The 21,264-nt window shown below is 37.7% G+C and overlaps 1 protein-coding gene across 4 annotated transcripts in view; it reads left to right on the forward strand.

The window, feature by feature from the left end:
* The first annotated feature begins 324 nt into the window (after nt 1–324).
* Nucleotides 325–21,264, forward strand: part of LOC123538339 (syntaxin-17-like) — a 131,749-nt gene continuing 110,809 nt past the window's right edge. Inside the window, exons 1-2 of one of the 4 annotated variants that reach the window (XM_045322365.2) lie at nt 325–413; nt 7,778–7,940. In XM_045322365.2, the coding sequence (XP_045178300.2) occupies nt 340–413; nt 7,778–7,940 (237 nt within the window). In that variant the 5' untranslated portion in view covers nt 325–339. Of the gene's footprint in view, nt 471–3,494; nt 3,913–7,777; nt 7,941–21,264 lie in introns of those variants that run through there. The other 3 variants (XM_045322363.2, XM_045322364.2, XM_045322362.2) reach the window with 3 other exon arrangements.

Here is a 21,264-nt window from a genome sequence, read left to right on the forward strand (position 1 = left end):
GTCATTTATGCATGTCCTAACATAAATTTGATGCCTCTTAAATACTTCCGTAATCCTAGCCTATTCTCATAGGATTGTCTAGAAATACGGAACTTCCGTAATCCTAGAACCGGAGGCTAGGATTACGGTACCGTAATCGTAGCCACTGCCTTTCGTATAACCAGAGACATAGATAACTTGAAAAGGAGCAACACTGGGGTGTCCAACACTGGACCTCTCCTAGGTGTCTTTTTAAAAAAAGGCCTACTTGTAGTTCTTGGGTTGTAACAGTCGTTAACATGTAGTATAAACGCGTGGAAGTGTCTATACAAAAAATTGAAAAGCGGTCCATTTCGCGAAATGGAGTATTTCGCGAAATGGAGTATTTCGCAAAATAGACTCCATTTCGCACTACATTTCAGGACAAACCGAAAGTAGGATGCAGTAAACTCTAAATTTTAGTTGAAAAAATGTAAAAAAAATAAGAAAGGGCAAGTTTCTTTACATATAACCAATGCATATAATTCTCTGTCTCTCGTCCATATATATCTAGTGATCTACATTATACCCGGGCTTTTGCGAGATTATGTGGTCTATTTTTAAGCAACTCGTACCCCAGTCAACTCGTCCTAGATTTTATCATTTTGAAAGAATACGAAGACAAATGATTGTGGCTACTGAATAACACTTCCATATTGTTTTAGATTTGAACAAAATGAACATATTGTCTTTAGATCTACTGTGTAACTAATAAATTTCCTATCGGGGTTAGTTAAAATAATTCGAAGTTCAGATTGTTTTATATTTGTGACAGGCAATCTAAACGTCAAAACTTTGAAGGACCAAAATAATGGAGGACAAATCACAGTACACAGTCATGTAAAGTTATTGGTTTTATCGCTTGCATATATCGGTGTGTAGACACGTGGTAAACGTTAATCGTGTGTAGTACATACATAGGTTTAAATCACCAGAAAATTAGTAATTTTGGATATTATTTGATAATTTATACATAAATCAATGAGGAATTAAATTCCCTTTCTATACATGTAAGTTTTTTTTGAATTTATGGCCAATTCATGAAATAATCGACATTTAAACCTATATCATGTAAAGTGTCGGCAACGATGAAAATTTCATCGGAAATTGCTTCAATTATTTTGGTCTTTCGAGTCAAAGAGCTATAAAAATATTGTATACTTCTTTGTTCGAGTGTTTGATGCGAGTGGGGATATTGCCCATATGAAGAAATTATCTTAATATTTCCTAAGATTGCGTCAAATATTTTGGACTTCTATCGGGGTAAAAACAGTAAAGATGTCACAGCCAGCAAAGTTAAAGAGTGGTTGAACCTATGCTCGCGGTATTTTGTACATATATAATCTATTTAAGAAGCAAGAAAAACTTACCATTTCGATTTGCCTATGCAAAAACATAAAGTTATCCTCCAGGTTTTTTTTTTTAAATTCATAATAGGGGCTCTGCTGTTAATAGGCCACATATTAATGGGATTCTCTGGCTGAAACCCCAGTGAAAAAAAAAAACACAAAAAATGTTTGTAAATTCAATACAGCCTGTATTAGCGAGTTCCGTTGTGTGAAAAAAAAAGTCATAAGACATCAGAAAATACCGGCAGAAATGACTTGACCAGACCTGCGCAAAACCGAGACCCCTAGCTCCAAGGTCAAAGTCACACTTAAGAGGACAGAGGTGTCGGCAAAATTTTCCTTTATTGAATTTCTTTGATGCGGGATGAAAGTTAACTGGTTGAGTATTGCCAGGTGAATGACGTAATTTGACATAATTCTACTCCAAGTAAAATGTACTTTAGATTTTTTAAAGTGGATTTTCGTTATGTAGCTGAACAACAGTAAGTCTGTTGATTTTAATAAAATGCTGACTGTTGCTATACGTATAATAAAACAATAAAATATTTTTTGTAAAAATAAATTCTAATCATTCTAGTGGTCCTTTTATTCTATTACTTTACACATTGTTCTGAACCAATTAGATATGATGATGATAGTAATGATGATGATGATGATAATATTGAAGGTCATTGTACAAAGTGATACTTCGTAGGACTCCAAGAAAATTTAAGAGGGACTCCAAAATCTGAATGTTAGGCAGTCCTGACTCCAGGAAATTGAATCCTAATGGAAGCCCTGCTGAAAGGTAAACAGGGTCTGTTTTGTGTCCAGTCCATAACTCTGCCATTCATCAAGGGATTTTGAAATTACTTGGCACAAATGTTTCCCATAATGAGAGGATGTATCATGTGCAAGACCCAGACCCCTAGCTCTAAGGTCAAGGTCACACTTAGAGGTTAAAGGTTAACATGATCTGTTTCTTGTATGGTCAATAACTCTGCCATTCATCAAGGGCTTTTAAAATTACTTTGCACAAATGTTCCCTATAATAAGTTGATTTGTCATGCACAAGAACCAGGTCCATAGGTCTAAGGTCAAGGACACACTTAGAGGTCAAAGGTCAAATTCAAGAATGACTTAGTCTGGAGAATTTCTTCTTCATGCATGGAGGGATTTTGATTAACTTGGCACAAACGTTCAACACCATGAGGCACCCTTGTTTTTAGAATTACTTCTCTTTGTTTTACTATGAATAGCTAATATTGTAACTTTTTTATTTCCGGGTGTAGGGAAAAATCGAGAACACTTTTCTGTGGTACTACATGCATGTTACATCCTATTTTTATGTGTATTTTGACCTATCTCGACCTGGTAAGGAGTTTCGTGTGGACTTACGTTATATAGAATTTTTTTTTTTTTAAGAATGAAGTTCCCTTTGTTGTTACTATGAATAACTTATAACTTTTTTATAATTGGCCAGAAAAATTCCAAAAATTGCAAATACAGGTACTAATGTAAAGAAATTTGCTATTACAGGCATACATTGTGATATTCTGGCACTCTTGTTTATTTTTCCTTGCCAATAAAATAGAATCACATTAAATCTTTAAAATACAGTTATTAGCACTTGAAAGCATTCACAAATTATATATTTCCAGACATTTTCCAACTTCATAATGTCTTCATAAATTTTGATATATAGTTATGACTTATGTACATTGTTAGTATGTTACCCAATTTCTTAGTATAATATATTGTATTGGCATGCAGTATGTTTTGTGAAAAATGTCCCTAGGCGGGGGACGTTGGTAACTCTGTTACAAAGTCTTGTTGTTCTTGTGAAGAACATGACTCCTTTTATGTTTTGGGTCAGTTGGTCAAAGGTCAAGGTCACAGGAGCATCAGCCTTTTAGGCATTACCTGTGCAATAATGTTAGCATTTGAAAGCATGATTGCGCTTTTGAAGTAGATGACCCGAATTGTTTTGGGGGTAAATAGGTCAAAGGTCAAGGTCACAGGAGCCTGAACCTTGTAGGCAGTTTAACTATATATCAACCTATAACTTTCAAACTTGAAAGCCTGATTGGGCTTTTGAAGTAGATGACCCCTATTGTTTTGGGGGTGAATAGGTCAGAGGTCAAGGTCACAGGGACGCGAACATTGAAATTGGTTTCCCCTCAATAACTTGTGAACCACTGGACCTAGAACCTTCAAACTTGATAGCCTGATTGCACAATAACACTATCATGAACAAGGTATTAAGTTGACTGATACCTTTATTTACAACTAAGAGAAATTTGAGGAGGAAACAATTTCTGAAGTATAAGAAGAAGATATTCTTGAAATATTTGATGTTGAAAAAGACCTTTAACCCGAACATACAACCACACTGAGATGTTTGAAAAAGAAAATGTAAAAAAAACCAAAGAATTTCTGTCACTTTTGAGTTGCAATTGAAAAAAATACATTCTGGTGATGTTGCATGTATGCTGTTTGTTGATGCAGACAATGTTCAGCAGGTTACATATGCATAATGACACAATTCTTGAAGAAACACATGGTGGTAAGAAATGTAATTTAATGGACACTTCTTTTTAAAATGATTAGCAGGGCTCCGGAAATTTTGGAAACTCAATCGGTCCGAAACGAAAATCCTGACATCGGCGCTACCCCACCCACCGCATTCCCAATATTACATATTTTGTAAAACGTGATAGGGTAAAGAAATAAGTATGTCATGCATTAAAACTGAGTTACCAGTCACCGCGCGTTACCATACAATGAAGACAGTTATTCAGTGTTATGTGTGATCGTTACTTTGTTTAAATTTCGATGTTTTTCCGAGATAATACGAGGCATTGACACCGTGTGCGTAACTAGTCTAAAAGCCAACGCACGTGACTTCGATACCGTATACACGGCAGATACTTTGTAATGTTTCCTCATTTTTTGACGAAATTCTATAAAATACAATGCGTCAAAGTGAGTTACACGACACATGTTCTCTGCTAAACAGCCTCAGTATTTAAAGAATACTCTGCCGCGGACCGAATGTGTACGTTATTTGAACGCTGAGATCGAATTCCCGCATGTATAGTACCAAAACGTCACGCGGGTTGGCCACGGATATTTCATTTCACTTACGTTGTACTTCAATAAGCAACTACATTTTATAAAGTTATATGTTCTCTTCTGATGTAAACAAAATTTCATTTTGAAACGTTTTTTAAAAGACCGATTTGATAAACAGTGCCACTCCGGTTTTCTTTATCATTCGTGGTTGCCCGTCCATTTTTTTCTTTTTTGTACAGTCGGGTTGCAAAGACGATTTTCTGCATTTGTTTCAGCTGGAGCCCCAACAAATGAATCATGTAATTTTTTCAAATCAAGTAATTATAAAAATTATTTTTATCAGTTTTCCGTGTGATGTCTCATTAATAAAAGACCTATAATGTACAATTATAGCTCTTTGATTAAATGCAGCGACCATTTGTTTGTTACCGTGATCAAACATAGCCTTTTGAAATAAACCATCCGTCGGATTCTAAATAAAAGAAGTGGATCCCCGTCGAAATGATTTGGATCCAGTCAGAAACGTTAGGAAACCAGTCAAAAATGTTTAATACACCGCAGTCGGCTGTCTGCAAACATTAAAGGATATGCCGCGCGAGCACTGATTGCGTCACGCGCTAATTACGGACCGATTATCAAAGTGACAATCAGACCGATTGACACGTTTATTGATTATCTGAAGGTGCGACCAACAATTTCCTACTTGGCAGGTGATCGTGTATTGAGATATCTGACCGAAATTTATACTTTTCTCCATTTTTACGGGACCGATTTTTTTCGTTTTTTCACTTCAGGAATCGGTCTGAAAAGTCAAAAATCGGTCCAAAACCGACAAACCGGCAAATTTCCGAAGCCCTGATGATTAGCTATGTGCTGTTTAATCGTTTCTGTATTTCTTTGATAGAAAATTTAAGGATTATATGAGAAAGTAAATATGTTCTTTTTGTTAAGATCTAAAACAATATGGAAGTGTTATTTCATAAATGCAATAAAACGCAGTAAAAGGCAAACTATACGCCACAGCAGCACCACTATTGTATAGCGCCGTGACTAACGCTATAGCTCCACCACTACTATACAGCGCCATGACTAACACTGTAGCTCTACCACTACTGTATAGCATCATGACTAACGCGATAACTCCACCACTTCTGTATAGCATCATGACTAAGGCTATAACACCACCACTACTGTATAGTGCCATAATTAATGCTATAGCTCCACCACTACTGTACAGCGCCATGACTAACGCTGTAGCTCCACCACTACTGTACAGCGCCATGACTAACGTGATAGATCCAGCACTACTGTATAGCACCATGACTAGTGCTATAGCTGAACCACTACTGTATAGCACCATAACTAACGCGATAGTTCCACCACTTCTGTATAGCGCCATGACTAAAGCTATAGCTCCACCACTACTGTATAGCGTCATGACTAACGTGATAGCTCCACCACTACTGTATAGCGCCATGACTTATGCTATAGCTCCACCACTTTTAAGAAATATGTGCATATTTCCATTAAGGGAGGTTTTATTAACTCAAATGTTTGCCTTTTTAGACCATTTTCACATGCGATAATGTTAATATAATGTGTTTATATATTGAAATGTACTTTGAATACAGACAAGTATCAAAATACGCAAACAGCCGCTTCAGGAGAAAAGCTCTAAGCACCACAGTTTACGTAATATTTAAACACAGTCATCCTGTAGAAAAAATGTTCTTACATGGCACTACATTCTCCGATTTTCGGCGTCAGTGTTGGCGTCTTGGTTAAAGTTTTTCTGCAACCTTTCGTTTTCTTTGTTACTATTGCTTATATCTTACTGTAACTTTACATTAACATTGTTCAGCATGCAGACAAAGTATGTGCAGGGGCTGGGTCCATTATACCTAAGGTCAAGGTCACCAAGGTGTTATACTTAAGATTATTTTTAATGTTAATATTTCAGGTTAAAGTTTTTCACCAACCTTTGTTTTTCTGTCATATTTTTGTTACTATTGCTTGAATCTTACTTTAACTTCACATAAACATTGTCCAGCATACAAACAAAGTATATGCAGGGGCTGGGCCCATTATACCCAAGGTCAACTTCACCAAGGTGTTATACTTAGATTATTTTTAAGGTTAATATTTTTCAGCAACCTTTGTTTTTCTGTCATATCTTTGTTACTATTGCTTATCTCTTACTGTAACTTCACATAAACATGGTCCAGCATACAAACAAAGTTTGTGAAAGGGCTGGGCCCATTATACACAAGGTCAAGGTCACCAAGTTGTTATACTTGGAATTATTTTCTTATTAAATTTTTTTGAAACCTTCGTTTATAGACACCGTTGACTGATGATAAATTCGAACACTTTGTCATTTACAAAATTTTCTTGGGTATTATTTTATTGAAACTTTCCCCAAAAAGCTGCAACAGTCATTCCTGATCAAGTAATGAAAAGTTACCAAATGTCAGGCCTTCATGTTTCGACAGTGAGCATGCGCAAAAAACACCCTCTTCCCCAGTAATTTTGGATAAATATTTTTTATACAAATAAATGTAAGTTATTTATTTATACAGAATATTTACCAATTTTGTTTTTGTTTACACCAGTTGGTGTTGTAAGTGAAAATTATTAGATGGTGTGTTCAATTTTATAAATAACCGGTTGCAATCGAATATTTCCAAGGTGGTCGACTTTATCATCTGTTCGGGTTTATCATCAGTACCAGTATAACTAGTACAATATCAGATAATGACTTGAAAATTTTTATCGTCATCATCTGCATGTGTGGTAATAATCCCCATAACTCTGAATTGTATTTTTGACCAAATTATGCCCCTTTCATACTTAAATGTTTTGACAAACTTTGTTTTCAGGACATAACTTTGGTAATATATATTGAGACATACATATTAAAATCATTTTACTGTCAAATAGCCGAATACTGAAGCGCGCTGTCTTATGAACAGCTCTTGTTGGTGGTGGTGCTAGGATTTAGTAGCCGTGATAAACCAGTTTCCATTTTTGATTGGTTTAGATATCTGATTTCTGTTTATCACTGAATTTATTATAATTTTGGTCGAAAATCAAACCCGTCTAGTCCTAGAGCAAGTTTGCCTAGAGCCAATTTCTTCACATATTTATGGGCAGACAAACGGATTTGTTATGCCCTGTCACTAGTAGGTTGATGAGTATGTAAATTGTTGTGTCACTAGTAGGTTGATGACTTCAGATGGGCTGATGTCTGTAGAACTTTAAGGGAGATTTTTTTGCAAGAAATTTTGAATTTTTTTGTACAAAGGTAGTTCTGGTGTTGCTATTTAATAAGCTTGCATTAGACCTACCTTTTGCAGAATGGCAACATTTGAAAGATGTACAGATAATCAGACAAGAACAGATGCTGTCCAGCACAGAAAGTACCCTCTGGTGAGACTTGAACCATCTATACAGAAGTTCCTGAAGGTGATACAGATTGACTTAGCTAGGCTTCACAGACATAGACTTAATGTTGAAAAGGTAATTTTCATAAAGTGTATTATATCCAGCATAAGAAATATCCTTTAGTATTGGAAAGCCTGCTCTTTCTTGATAATATGGTCATGTTCTCTATTCTTTTTCAGTAGACCACTTGTTTTCTATTCCGTTTCAGTAGACCATCTGTTCCCTACTATGTTTCAGTAGACCGTCAGTTCCCTACTATGTTTCAGTAGACCCGCTGTTGTCTAATCTGTTTCGGTAGACCCTCTGTTGTCTAATCTGTTTCAGTAGACCCTCTGTTGTCTAGTCTGTTTCAGTAGAACATCTGTTCCCTACTATGTTTCAATAGACCGTCTGTTCCCTACTATGTTTCAGTAGACCGTCTGTTCCCTACTATGTTTCAGTAGACCGTCTGTTCCCTACTATGTTTCAGTAGACCATCTGTTGTCTAATCTGTTTCAGTAGACCCTCTGTTGTCTAGTCTGTTTCAGTAGACCATCTGTTCCCTATTATGTTTCAGTAGACCATCTGTTGTCTAATCTGTTTCAGTAGACCCTCTGTTGTCTAGTCTGTTTCAGTAGACCATCTGTTCCCTACTATGTTTCAGTAGACCGTCTGTTCCCTGCTATGTTTCAGTAGACCATCTGTTCTCTGTTCTGTTTCAGTAGACCATCTGTTGTCTAATCTGTTTCGGTAGACCATCTGTTGTCTAGTCTGTTTCAGTAGACTCTGTTCCCTACTATGTTTCAGTAGACCATCTGTTCTCTGTTCTGTTTCAGTAGACCCTCTGTTGTCTGATCTGCTTCAGTAGACCCTCTGTTGTCTAATCTGTTTTGGTAGACCCTCTGTTGTCTATTCTGTTTCAGTAGACTCTGTTCCCTACTATGTTTCAGTAGACATCTGTTCTCTGTTCTGTTTCAGTAGACCATCTGTTGTCAGTTTCGGTAGTCCATCTGTTGTCTAGTCTGTTTCAGTAGACTCTGTTCCCTACTATGTTTCAGTAGACCGTCTGTTCTCTGTTCTGTTTCAGTAGACCATCTGTTCCCTACTATGTTTCAGTAGACCATCTGTTGTCTATTCTGTTTCAGTAGACCATCTGTTCTGTAGTTTGTTTCAGTAGACCATCTGTTGTCTGTTCTGTTTCAGTAGACCATCTTGTTGTCTATTCTGTTTCAGTAGACCATCTGTTCTCTAGTCTGTTTCGGTAAGGCCACCTGTTATCTATTCTGTTTAGACCATCTGTTTTGTTTCAGTAGACCATCTGTTCAAAATTCTGTTTCAGTAGACCATCTGTTCTCTAGTCTGTTTCGGTAAGGCCACCTGTTATCTATTCTGTTCAGACCATCTGTTGTGTTTCAGTAGACCATCTGTTCAAAATTCTGTTTAAGTAGACCATCTGTTCTATAGTTTGTTTCAGTAGACCATCTGTTGTCTGTTCTGTTTCAGTAGACCATCTTGTTGTCTATTCTGTTTCAGTAGACCATCTGTTCTCTAGTGTGTTTCGGTAAGGCCACCTGTTATCTATTCTGTTTAGACCATCTGTTGTGTTTCAGTAGACCATCTGTTCAAAATTCTGTTTAAGTAGACCATCTGTTCAAAATTATGTTTCAGTTGACAGCCTGTTCCCTTTTTTGTTTCAGTAGACCATCTGTTCCCTAGTCTGTTTCAGCTGACAGCCTGTTTCCTTTTCTGTTTCAGTAGACCATCTGTTCCATATTATGTTTCAGTTGACAGTCTGTTCCCTAGTCTGTTTCAGTTGACAGTCTGTTCCCTTTCTGTTTCAGTAGACCATCTGTTCCATATTGTGTTTCAGTTGACAGTCTGTTCCTTAGTCTGTTTCAGTTGACAGTCTGTTCCCTAGCCTGTTTCAGTTGACAGTCTGTTCCCTAGCCTTTTTCAGTCTTCAGCCTGTTCCCTTTCTGTTTCAGTAGACCATCTGTTCTATATTGTGTTTCAGTTGACAGTCTGTTCCCTAGTCTGTTTCAGTTGACAGTCTGTTCCCAAGCCTGTTTCAGTGGAAAGCCTGTTCCCTTTTCTGTTTCAGTAGACCATCTGTCCCGTATTGTGTTTCTGTTGACAGTCAGTTCCCTAGTCTTGTTTCAGTTGACAGTCTGTTCCCTAGTCTTGTTTCAGTTGACAGTCTGTTTCCTAGTCTTGTTTCAGTTGACAGTCTGTTCCCTTTCTGTTTCAGTAGACCATCTGTTCCATATTATGTTTCAGTTGACAGTCTGTTCCCTAGCCTGTTTCAGTTGACAGTCTGTTCCCTAGCCTGTTTCAGTCTACAGCCTGTTCCCTTTCAGTTTCAGTAGACCATCTGTTTTATATTGTGTTTCAGTTGACAGTCTGTTCCTTAGTCTGTTTCAGTTGACAGTCTGTTCCCAAGCCTGTTTCAGTGGAACGCCTGTTCCCTTTTCTGTTTCAGTAGACCATCTGTTCTGTATTGTGTTTCAGTTGACAGTCTGTTCCCTAGTCTTGTTTCAGTTGCCAGTCTGTTCCCTAGTCTTGTTTCAGTTGACAGCCTGTTCCCTTTCTGTTTCAGTAGACCATCTGTTCTGTATTGTGTTTCAGTTGACAGTCTGTTCCCTAGTCTGTTTCAGTTGACAGTCTGTTCCCTAGTCTGTTTCAGTCGACATCCTGTTCCCGTTTCTGTTTCAGTAGACCATCTGTTCCATATTATGTTTCAGTTGACAGTCTGTTCCCTAGTCTGTTTCAGTTGACAGTCTGTTCCCTTTCTGTTTCAGTAGACCATCTGTTCCATACTGTGTTTCAGTTGACAGTCTGTTCCTTAGTCTGTTTCAGTTGACAGTCTGTTCCCTAGCCTGTTTCAGTTGACAGTCTGTTCCCTAGCCTGTTTCAGTCTACAGCCTGTTCCCTTTCTGTTTCAGTAGACCATCTGTTCTATATTGTGTTTCAGTTGACAGTCTGTTCCTTAGTCTGTTTCAGTTGACAGTCTGTTCCCAAGCTTGTTTCAGTGGAAAGCCTGTTCCCTTTTCTGTTTCAGTAGACCATCTGTTCTGTATTGTGTTTCAGTTGACAGTCTGTTCCCTAGTCTTGTTTCAGTTGACAGTCTGTTCCCTAGTCTTGTTTCAGTTGACAGTCTGTTCCCTAGTCTTGTTTCAGTTGACAGCCTGTTCCTTTTCTGTTTCAGTAGACCATCTGTTCTGTATTGTGTTTCAGTTGACAGTCTGTTCCCTAGTCTATTTCAGTCGGCAGCCTGTTCCCTTTTCTGTTTCAGTAGACCATCTGTCCCATATTGTGTTTCAGTTGACAGACTATTCCCAGGTCTGTTTCAGTTGACAGTCTGTTTAAAATTTTATATTCATTATATACCTTTATAGATTCTGTTAAAAATATGGTTTGTATTTTACAAGTAAATATGAACAGGCAGAAAAAAATCAGTATTGTACCTTTTGTTTTGTATGTTATTTAATAATTATGATCTGTTCAAAATTCTGTTTCAGTAGACCATCTGTTCAAAATTCTGCTCAGTAGACCATCTGTTCAAAATTCTGTTTCAGTAGACCATTTGTTTTCTATCCTGTTTCAGTAGACCATCTTTCCCTATTCTGTTTCAGTAGACCATCTGTTGAAAATTCTGTTTCAGCAGACCATCTATTCAAAATTCTGTTTCAGCCTGTTCCCTTTTCGTTTTCAGTAGACCATCTTTTCCCTAGTCTGTTTCAGTTGACAGTCTGTTCTCTAGTGTGTTTCAGCCAACAGCCTTATCCCTTTTCTTTTTCAGTAGACCATCTGTCCCGTATTGTGTTTCAGTGGACAGACTGTTAAAAATTTTATATTCATTTTATACCTTTATAGATTCTGTTAAAAATATGGTTTGTATTTTACAAGTAAATACAAACAGGCAGAAAAAAAATCAGTATTGTACCTTTTGTATTGTATGTTATTTAATAATTATGATCTTTTCCCTATTCTGTTTCAGAAGACCATCTGTTTCCTATTCTGTTTCAATAGACCATATTGTGTTTCAGTTGACATTCTTTTCCGTATTGCGTTACATTTGGCAGTCTGTTCCCTAGTCTGCTTCGGTTGACAGCCTGTTCTCTATTCTGTTTCAGTAGACCATCCATTATCTGTTCGATTTCAGTAGACCATCTGTTCAAAATTCTGTTTCAGTAGACCATTTAATTTCTATTCTGTTTCAGTAGACCATCTGTTCCCTATTCTGTTTCAGAAGACCATCTGTTTCCTATTCTGTTTCAGTAGACCATCTGTTCCATATTGTGTTTCAGTTGACATCCTTTTCCGTATTGTGTTACATTTGGCAGTCTGTTCCCTAGTCTGTTTCGGTCGACAGCCTGTTCTCTATTCTGTTTCAGTAGACCATCCATTAACGGTTCGATTTCAGTAGACCATCTGTTCAAAATTCTGTTTCAGTAGACCATTTAATTTCTATTCTGTTTCAGTAGACCATCTGTTCCCTATTCTGTTTCAGAAGACCATCTGTTTCCTATTCTGTTTCAGAAGACCATCTGTTCCATATTGCGTTTCAGTTGACATTTTTTAGCTCACCTGTCACAAAGTGACAAGGTGAGCTTTTGTGATCGCGTGGCGTCCGTCGTCCGTCCGTGCGTGTGTGCGTTCGTGCGTGCGTAAACTTTTGCTTGTGACCACTCTAAAGGTCACATTTTTCATGGGATCTGTATGAAAGTTGGTCAGAATGTTCATCTTGATGATATCTAGCTCAGGTTCGAAACTGGGTCACGTGCGGTCAAAAACTAGGTCAGTAGGTCTAAAAATAGAAAAACCTTGTGACCTCTCTGGAGGCCATATTTTTCATGACATCTTCATGAAAATTGGTCAGAATGTTCACCTTGATGATATCTAGGTCAAGTTCGAAACTGGGTCATATGGGGTCAAAAACTAGGTCAGTAGGTCTAAAAATAGAAAAACCTTGTGATCTCTTTAGAGGCCATATTTCTCAATGGATCTTCATGAAAATTAGTCAGAATGTTCACCTTGATGATATCTAGGTCAAGTTCTAAACTGGGTCACGTGCGGTCAAAAACTAGGTCAGTAGGTCTAAAAATAGAAAAACCTTGTGACCTCTCTAGAGGCCATATTTCTCAATGGATCTTTATGAAAATTTGTGAGAATGTTCACCTTGATGATATCTAGGCTAGGTTTGAAACTGGGTTACGTGCGGTCAAAAACTAGGTCAGTAGGTCGAAAAATAGAAACACCTTGTGACGTCTCTAGAGGCCATGTTTCTCAATGGATCTTCATGAAAATTGATTAGAATGTTCCTCTTGATGATATCTAGGCCAAGTTCGAAACTGGGTCACGTGAGGTCAAAAACTAGGTCAGTAGGTCTAAAAATAGAAAAACCTTGTGACCTCTCTAGAGGCCATATTTCTCAATGGATCTTCATGAAAATTAGTCAGAATGTTCACCTTGATGATATCTAGGTCAGATTCAGAAGTGGGTCACGTACCTTCAAAAACTAGGTCATTAGGTCAAATAATAGAAAAACCTTGTGACCTCTCTAGAGGTCATATTTTTCAATGGATCTTCATGAAAATTGGTCAGAATTTTTTATCTTGATGATATCTAGGTCACATGTGCTCAAAAACTAGGTCACTATGTCAAATAATAGAAATAATGACGTCGTACTCAGTTCAACACTGGGTCATGTTGGGATAGGTGAGCGATTCAGGACCATCATGGTCCTCTTGTTTCTGTATTGTGTTACATTTGGCAGTCTGTTCCCTAGTCTGTTTCGGTCAACAGCCTGTTCTCTATTCTGTTTCAGTAGACCATCCATTATCTGTTTGATTTCAGTAGACCATTCTGTTCTCTATTCTGTTTCAGTAGACCATCTGTTTGTTATTAGGTTTCAGTAGACCATTTGTTCTCTACTCCGTTTCAGGAGACCATTCTGTTCTCTACACCATTTAAGTAGACCATCTGTTCTCTATGCGGTTTCAGTAGACCATCTGTTCCCTATTCTGTTTCAGTAGACCATCTGTTCCCTATTCTGTTCCAGTAGACGATCTGTTCCCTATTCTGTTTCAGTTGACATTCTTTTCTGTGTTGTGTTTCAGTTGACAGTATGTTCCCTAGTCTGTTTCAGTCAACAACCTGTTCCATTTTCTGTTTCAGCAGACCATCTGTTCCGTATTGTGTTTCATTTGACAGTCTGTTCCTTAGTCTGTTTCAGTTGACAGTCTGTTTCCTAGTCTGTTTCATGCAGTCGACCGCCTGTTCCCTTTTCTGTTTCAGTAGACCATCTGTTCCTTATTGTGTTTCAGTTGACAGTATGTTCCCTAGTCGGTTTCAGTCGACAGCCTGTTCTCTTTTCTGTTTCAGTAGACCATCTGTTCCGTATTGTGTTTCAGTTGACAGTCTGTTCCCTAGTCTGTTTCAGTTGACAGTCTGTTCCCAAGTCTGTTTCAGTCGACAGCCTGTTCCCTTTCTGTTTCAGTAGACCATCTTTTCCATATTGTGTTTCAGCTGACAGTCTGTTCCCTAGTCTGTTTCAGTTGACAGCTTGTTCCCTTTTCTGTTTCAGTAGACCATCTGTTCCATATTGTGTTTCAGTTGACAGTCTGTTCCCAAGTCTGGTTTCATTTGTCTGTTCCCTAGTCGGTTTCAGTTGACAGCCTGTTCCCTTTTCTGTTTCAGTAGACCATCTGTTCCATATTGTGTTTCTGTTGACAGTCTGTTCCCTAGTCTGTTTCAGTTGACAGCCTGTTCCCTTTTCTGTTTCAGTAGACCATCTGTTCCATATTGTGTTTCAGTTGACAGTCTGTTCCAAAGTCTGGTTTCATTTGTCTGTTCCCTAGTCTGTTTCAGTTGACAGCTTGTTCCCTTTTCTGTTTCAGTAGACCATCTGTTCCATATTGTGTTTCAGTTGACAGTCTGTTCCCAAGTCTGGTTTCATTTGTCTGTTCCCTAGTCGGTTTCAGTCGACAGCCTGTCCCCTTTTCTGTTTCAGTAGACCATCTGTTCTGTATTGTGTTTCAGTTGACAGTCTGTTCCCTAGTCTGTTTCAGTTTACAGTCTGTTTCCATTTCTTTTTCAGTAGACCATCTGTTCCGTATTGTGTTTCAGTTGACAGTCTGTTCCCCTAAGTCTGTTTCAGTTGACAGTCTGTTCCCTAGTCTGTTTCATTCGACAGCCTATTCCCTTTCTGTTTCAGTAGACCATCTTTTCCATATTGTGTTTTAGTTGACAGTCTGTTCCCTAGTCTGGTTTCATTTGACAATCTGTTCCCTAGTCTGTTTCAGTGGACAGTCTTTTCCCTAGTCGGTTTCAGTTGACAGTCTGTTTCCTTTTCTTTTTCAGTAGACCATCTGTTCCATATTGTGTTTCAGTTGACAGTCTGTTCCCTAGTCTGTTTCAGTTGACAGTGTGTTCCCTAGTCTGTTTCAGTCGACAGCCTGTTCCCTTTCTGTTTCAGTAGACCATCTTTTCCATATTGTGTTTCAGTTGACAGTCTGTTCCCTAGTCTGTTTCAGTTGACAGTCTGTTCCCTAGTCTGTTTCAGTTGACAGTCTGTTCCCTAGTCTGTTTCAGTCGACAGCCTGTTCCCTTTTCTGTTTCAGTAGACCATCAGTCCCGTATTATGTTTCAGTTGACAGTCTGTTTCCTGGTCTGTTTCAGTTGACAGTCTGTTCAAAATTTTATATTTGTTATATACTTATATACATTCTGTTAAAAATATGGTTTGTATTTTACAAGTAAATACGAACAGGCAGAAAAAAATCAGTATTGTACCTTTTGTATTGTATGTTATTTAATAATTTAGACCTGACACAATTCAATAAATAGCACACACAAAAACTACACTCAGTTATATTTTGACAACGATGAACAGTTTCATTTAAGATTTTGTTCAATAACAAAACATTTTACAAACAAAAAAATGGAAGTATAAAATAAAAGGGTAATTATAACAATAGCTAAATTCGACTCTCGGGGATTTTGCCAGGTCGGATCCCACTCGGCGGTTGCCTGCCTCGTATCATTTGACCTGGCAAAATTCACTCGAGCCGATTACAGCATCCCAGATCAAGCTACTATTATAATGATCCTATTTTATTGACCAAATTGACCATGGTTACAAGTGACATTTCCTTATAGTAAAGCTGATTCAGTTCTACAGAAACAGTGAAAGATTCTGACAAAGAGAAATTTCATATGCAAAATATGTATTTTATTAGTTTACCAGAATGGAAAGTTAGTATAGGGAGATGGCCTTGTGTCTGTTGTTCATTATTCATTATCAACATTTTAACTTAAACATTGTGTAGCCAAACTTACACCAAACTTGGTCAGTAACATCTTGCATAGTCCCCTCTCAAGTTTTTCCAAATGATTCTGTTCTGCATTTTTTAGGGACTGCAAGATCTGAAAATAGATCCATCCATCTTGGACCAGATGATTGATCTTCACAAACTTGATTTGTATCATCCTTGTATAGTCCTTTCACAAGTTTTTAAAATGCTGCTTGGAGGCTTCATGGGTGCTAGAAATAAAGATAGAAAAAAATGAAAATTATTTCTTCTCATGAACCATGTGATGGATCTTCTCCATCTGGCATCTTTGTAAGGTCCTGAGTTTATTCAGATAGTTTTGTTCGGCCCTTATTAGGGACTGAGAGGGCTAAAAATAGAAAACCTTGTCACAAACCACAAGATGGTTCTCCATCATGTCAATAGCATCCTTGTATAGTCCTCTCTTGATTTTATTCAGGTGTCCCCACATAGCCCCTTTTGGGGTTGCCAAAGCCAAAAATAGAAAAAAAAACTTAAAATGATTCTTCTCATGAATTATGTGATGGATCTCAGGGCAGTAGACAACTTTTGGGGACAGGTACCCATACCCTTAGAAAGGGGAAGTTTTCGTCGTTTTAAGACAAAAAGGGGAGGTTTTTAGCCATATATATGTTACTACTTTTCACACTTATTAGTACTGTGTTCAATCTTTTTTTATTCCCCTGCCAAAGGCAAAGGGGATATTAGAAATGCTCTCTGTCCGTGCATCCGTCCATCTGTCTGTCCGCAACAATCTTTGTCCGGAGCATAACTTCAAAAGTACTGGAGGGATTTTCTTCAAACTTCATACACTGATAGAACACATTGGGAGGAAGTGCAGTGTGCAAGAACAATAACTCTACCCTGCCTATTTTTTGAGTTATTCCCCTTTATCTTATTTTCTTAAAAAAATTTGTCCGGAGCATAACTCCAAAAGTACTGGAGGGATTTTCTTCAAACTTCATACACTGACAGAACACATTGGTAGGAAGTGCAGTGTGCAAGAACAATAACTCTACCTTGCCAATTTTTTTAGTTATTCCCCTTTATTATATTTTCTTAAAAAAATTTGTCTGGAGCATAACTTCTTCATGTATGGAGGGATTTTGATATATCTTGGCACAAATGTTCACCACCACGAGGCGGAGTGTCATGTGCAAGAACCAGGTCCCTAGGTCTAAGGTCAAGGTCACACTTAGAGGTCAAAGGATACAAGAATGAAAACCTTGTCCGGAGCATTTCTTCTTCATGCATAGAGGGATTTTGATATAACTTGGCACAAGTGTTCACCACCACGAGACGGAGTGTCATGCGCAAGATCCAGGTCCCTAGGTCTAAGGTCAAGGTCACACTTAGAGGCCAAAGGTCAGATACAAGAATGACTTTGTCCGAAGCATTTCTTCTTCATGCATGGAGGGATTTTGATGTAACTTGGCACAATTATACAACATCATGAGACGAAGTGTCATGCGCAGTTCCCTTCTGTAGAATTACTTCCCTTTGTTGTTACTTTAAATAGCTTTTATTGTAACTTTTTCATTACTAGTCGTAGGGAAAAATCGAGACCACTTTTCTGTAGTCAACATGCATGCTACATCCAATTGTGAGGTGTATTTTGACTTATCTCAACCTGGTAAAGATTTTTTTGTAGACGTAATTTTTTTTTTTTTTTTTGAAGATTAACTTCCCTTAGTTGTTACTATAAATAACTTATATTGTAACATTTTTAGCTCACCTGTCACAAAGTGACAAGGTGAGCTTTTGTGATCGCGCGGTGTCCGTCGTCCGTCGTCCGTCCGTGCGTGCGTCCGTGCGTGCATCCAGCCGTAAACTTTTGCTTGTGACCACTCTAGAGGTCACATTTTTCATGGGATCTTTATGAAAATTGGTCAGAATGTTCACCTTGATGATATCTAGGTCAAGTTCGAAACTGGGTCACGTGCCATCAAAAACTAGGTCAGTAGGTCTAAAAATAGAAACACCTTGTGACCTCTCTAGAGGCCATATATTTCACAAGATCTTCGTGAAAATTGGTCAGAATGTTCACCTTGATGATATCTAGGTCACGTTTGAAACTGGGTCATGTGCCTTAAAAAACTAGGTCAGTAGGTCTAAAAAAAGAAAAACCTTGTGACCTCTCTAGAGGCCATATATTTCACAAGATCTTCATGAAAATTGGTCAGAACATTCACCTTGATGATATCTAGGTCAAGTTCGAAACTGGGTCACGTGCCGTCAAAAACTAGGTCAGTAGGTCTAAAAATAGAAAAACCTTGTGACCTCTCTAGAGGCCATATTTTTCATGGGATCTTCATGAAAATTGGTCAGAACATTCACCTTGATGATATCTAGGTCAAGTTCTAAACTGGGTCACGTGCCATCAAAAACTAGGTCAGTAGGTCAAATAATAGAAAAACCTTGTGACCTCTCTAAAGGCCATATTTTTCATGGGATCTGTATGAAAGTTGGTCTGAATGTTTATCTTGATGATATCTAGGTCAAGTTTGAAACTGGGTCATGTCCGGTCTAAAACTAGGTCAGTAGGTCTAAAAATAGAAAAACTTTGTGAGCTCTCTAGAGGCCATATATTTCATGAGATCTTCATGAAAATTGGTCAGAATGTTCACCTTGATGATATGTAGGTCAAGTTCGAAAGTGGGTCACGTGCCTTCAAAAACTAGGTCAGTAGGTCAAATAATAGAAAAACCTTGTGACCTCTCTAGAGGCCATATTTTTCATGGGATCTGTATGAAAGTTGGTCTGAATGTTCGTCTTGATGATATCTAGGTCAAGTTCGAAAGTTGGTCATAGTGATGGGCCGATTAGCGGATATAATCGATTGACGGCTAGAAAAGTCCAACCGATTCCGATAATCGATTATGTTTTCTCAGAGTCGATAGCGGGTACGAATCTACACGGGTATGAACGAAGGTTTCCGAAGGGAAATACGGTGCGTGAGAATTTATGTTTACCTTAGAAATATCCGAAATATGGACTACCTGCATGCATAACGGATAAAACAGAAGTATGCCGACAATCAAACGTTAGTATTTCGTTTCAGATATCCAATGAAAATGGATTTTACATCTTACAGTTAGGATCAGCTGTTAACATGGCAGCGTCCATTGCGTCAATAAAAGTGGGGCCAAAAAAATTAGCGAAACTTTGATAAATTTTCGTATTTTACAACGGTTTGCCTGAGGGAATTTATCTGTTGAAACTGGACACTAATGCTGTCAAATTTCCGTGTCCATGACGTAATTTCAATGGAAAGAAGTTTGGTGTTTTTATGCAGTTGCAGTTGTCATCGAGTTGTCATGATTTTTTTCTGCCAAAATTTCGTTTACCCAGTATCGCTGACCAGTGTACATATGGAAACAAATTTAACTCTGATTTTTATCTGATCATTTTTTACCTAGCTTCATGACATTGTTATATGCCATAGCAACAAGTAGTTGGAACATGGGGCTACTCAGTAGTGTCAGGCTACGGTAACCATTGTATGAAAATATTAATATTACCGAAAAATAACTGAATTCATTTAATGATTTTCTATAATCACTATTTTTGTCAGCCAGAGAAAGACTGAAATATCTGTACTTCCTTGCTGTATGCTAGATATGTTACAGGTACAGATATACCAGTCAACTGTCACAAATGACAGCTATGAGTCTATGATACATGTATGTAAACCAGATTGAAATTTATTGTTGTTTCCCTGTCTGCAACTAATTAGTCATTACTAAACAAGTTTCTGTTTACCATGAACCAGCTTTAAAACATCTGATTAATGGTAGTTCTTTATTTTTCAAAAGAGCATATGAATTTTAAGTAAAACAGTCACTTTAAAGACATGACTATCTGAATAAACAAGTAAGAAAATAAATAACATTCAACCGATTATTTTTCCGATACATCGCATCGGTTTGCTAACCGATTCCAACCGATAATCCAACCGATGTCCCATCACTAGTGGGTCACATGCCGTCAAAAACTAGGTCAGTAGGTCAGATAATGGAAAACTTTGTGACCTCTCTAAAGGTCATATTTTTCATGGGATCTGTATGAAAATTGGTCTGAATGTTCATCTTGATGATATCTAGGTCAAGTTCGAAACAGGGTCATGTGCGGTCAAAAACTAGGCCAGTAGGTATAAAAATAGAAAAACCTTGTGACCTCTCTAGAGGCCATGTTTTTCATGAGATCTTCATGAAAATTAGTGAGAATGTTCACCTTGATGATATCTAGGTAAAGGTCAAAACAGGGTCACGTACCTTCGAAAACTAGGTCAATAGGTCAAATAATAGAAAAACCTTGTGACCTCTCTAGAGACCATATTTTTCAGTGGATCTTCATGAAAATTGGTCAGAATTTTTATCTTGATAATATCTAGGTCAATTCAAAACTGGGTCACATGAGCTGAAAAACTAGGTCACTATGTCAAATAATAGAAAAAAGGACGTGATACTCAAAACTGGGTCATGTGGGAAGAGGTGAGCGATTCAGGACCATCATGGTCCTCTTGTTATAATTGACCGTAGGGAAAAAACAAGACCACTTTTCTGTGGTACAACATAGATGTTACTTTCCAATTTTAGGTGTATTTTAAGGGATCTCTACCTGGTAAGGAGTTTTTTTGTGGACTTAGAAAAACAAAAGACTTACAATGATTACTAACAACCACAAAAATAAAATTCCATTTGCAAATACAGCTGCTAGAGTAAAGAAATTTGCTGTGACGGGCGTATATTGTGACATTCTGGCACTCTTGTTCCCAATGAGCTTTCCATTCCTTCTTTTTACAGTAGCCATATAGAAAAACATCATAGCTATACTGCTCATGAAAATTAATAAAATTTAGCAGTAAACCACCTCACCACTGACTTATTCTTTCTTCCACATCTTTAAAACCCCAGATGCGGACCACAACTAAATGGTTCTTCAAAGCTTTCCACAAAATTAATACTTTCAGACACTAACTTGCCAGGAACTTTAGCCTACAATTATAATATGCCCGGCGGGGGGATTGGCCATGTCTAACATGGCTCTTGTTAACTAATGTAACTATATTGTAGCAGTATTCTTCC

The sequence above is a fragment of the Mercenaria mercenaria genome, chromosome 18 (assembly GCF_021730395.1).
Source record: "Mercenaria mercenaria strain notata chromosome 18, MADL_Memer_1, whole genome shotgun sequence".
In the NCBI taxonomy this organism is placed as follows: Eukaryota; Metazoa; Mollusca; class Bivalvia; order Venerida; family Veneridae; genus Mercenaria; species Mercenaria mercenaria.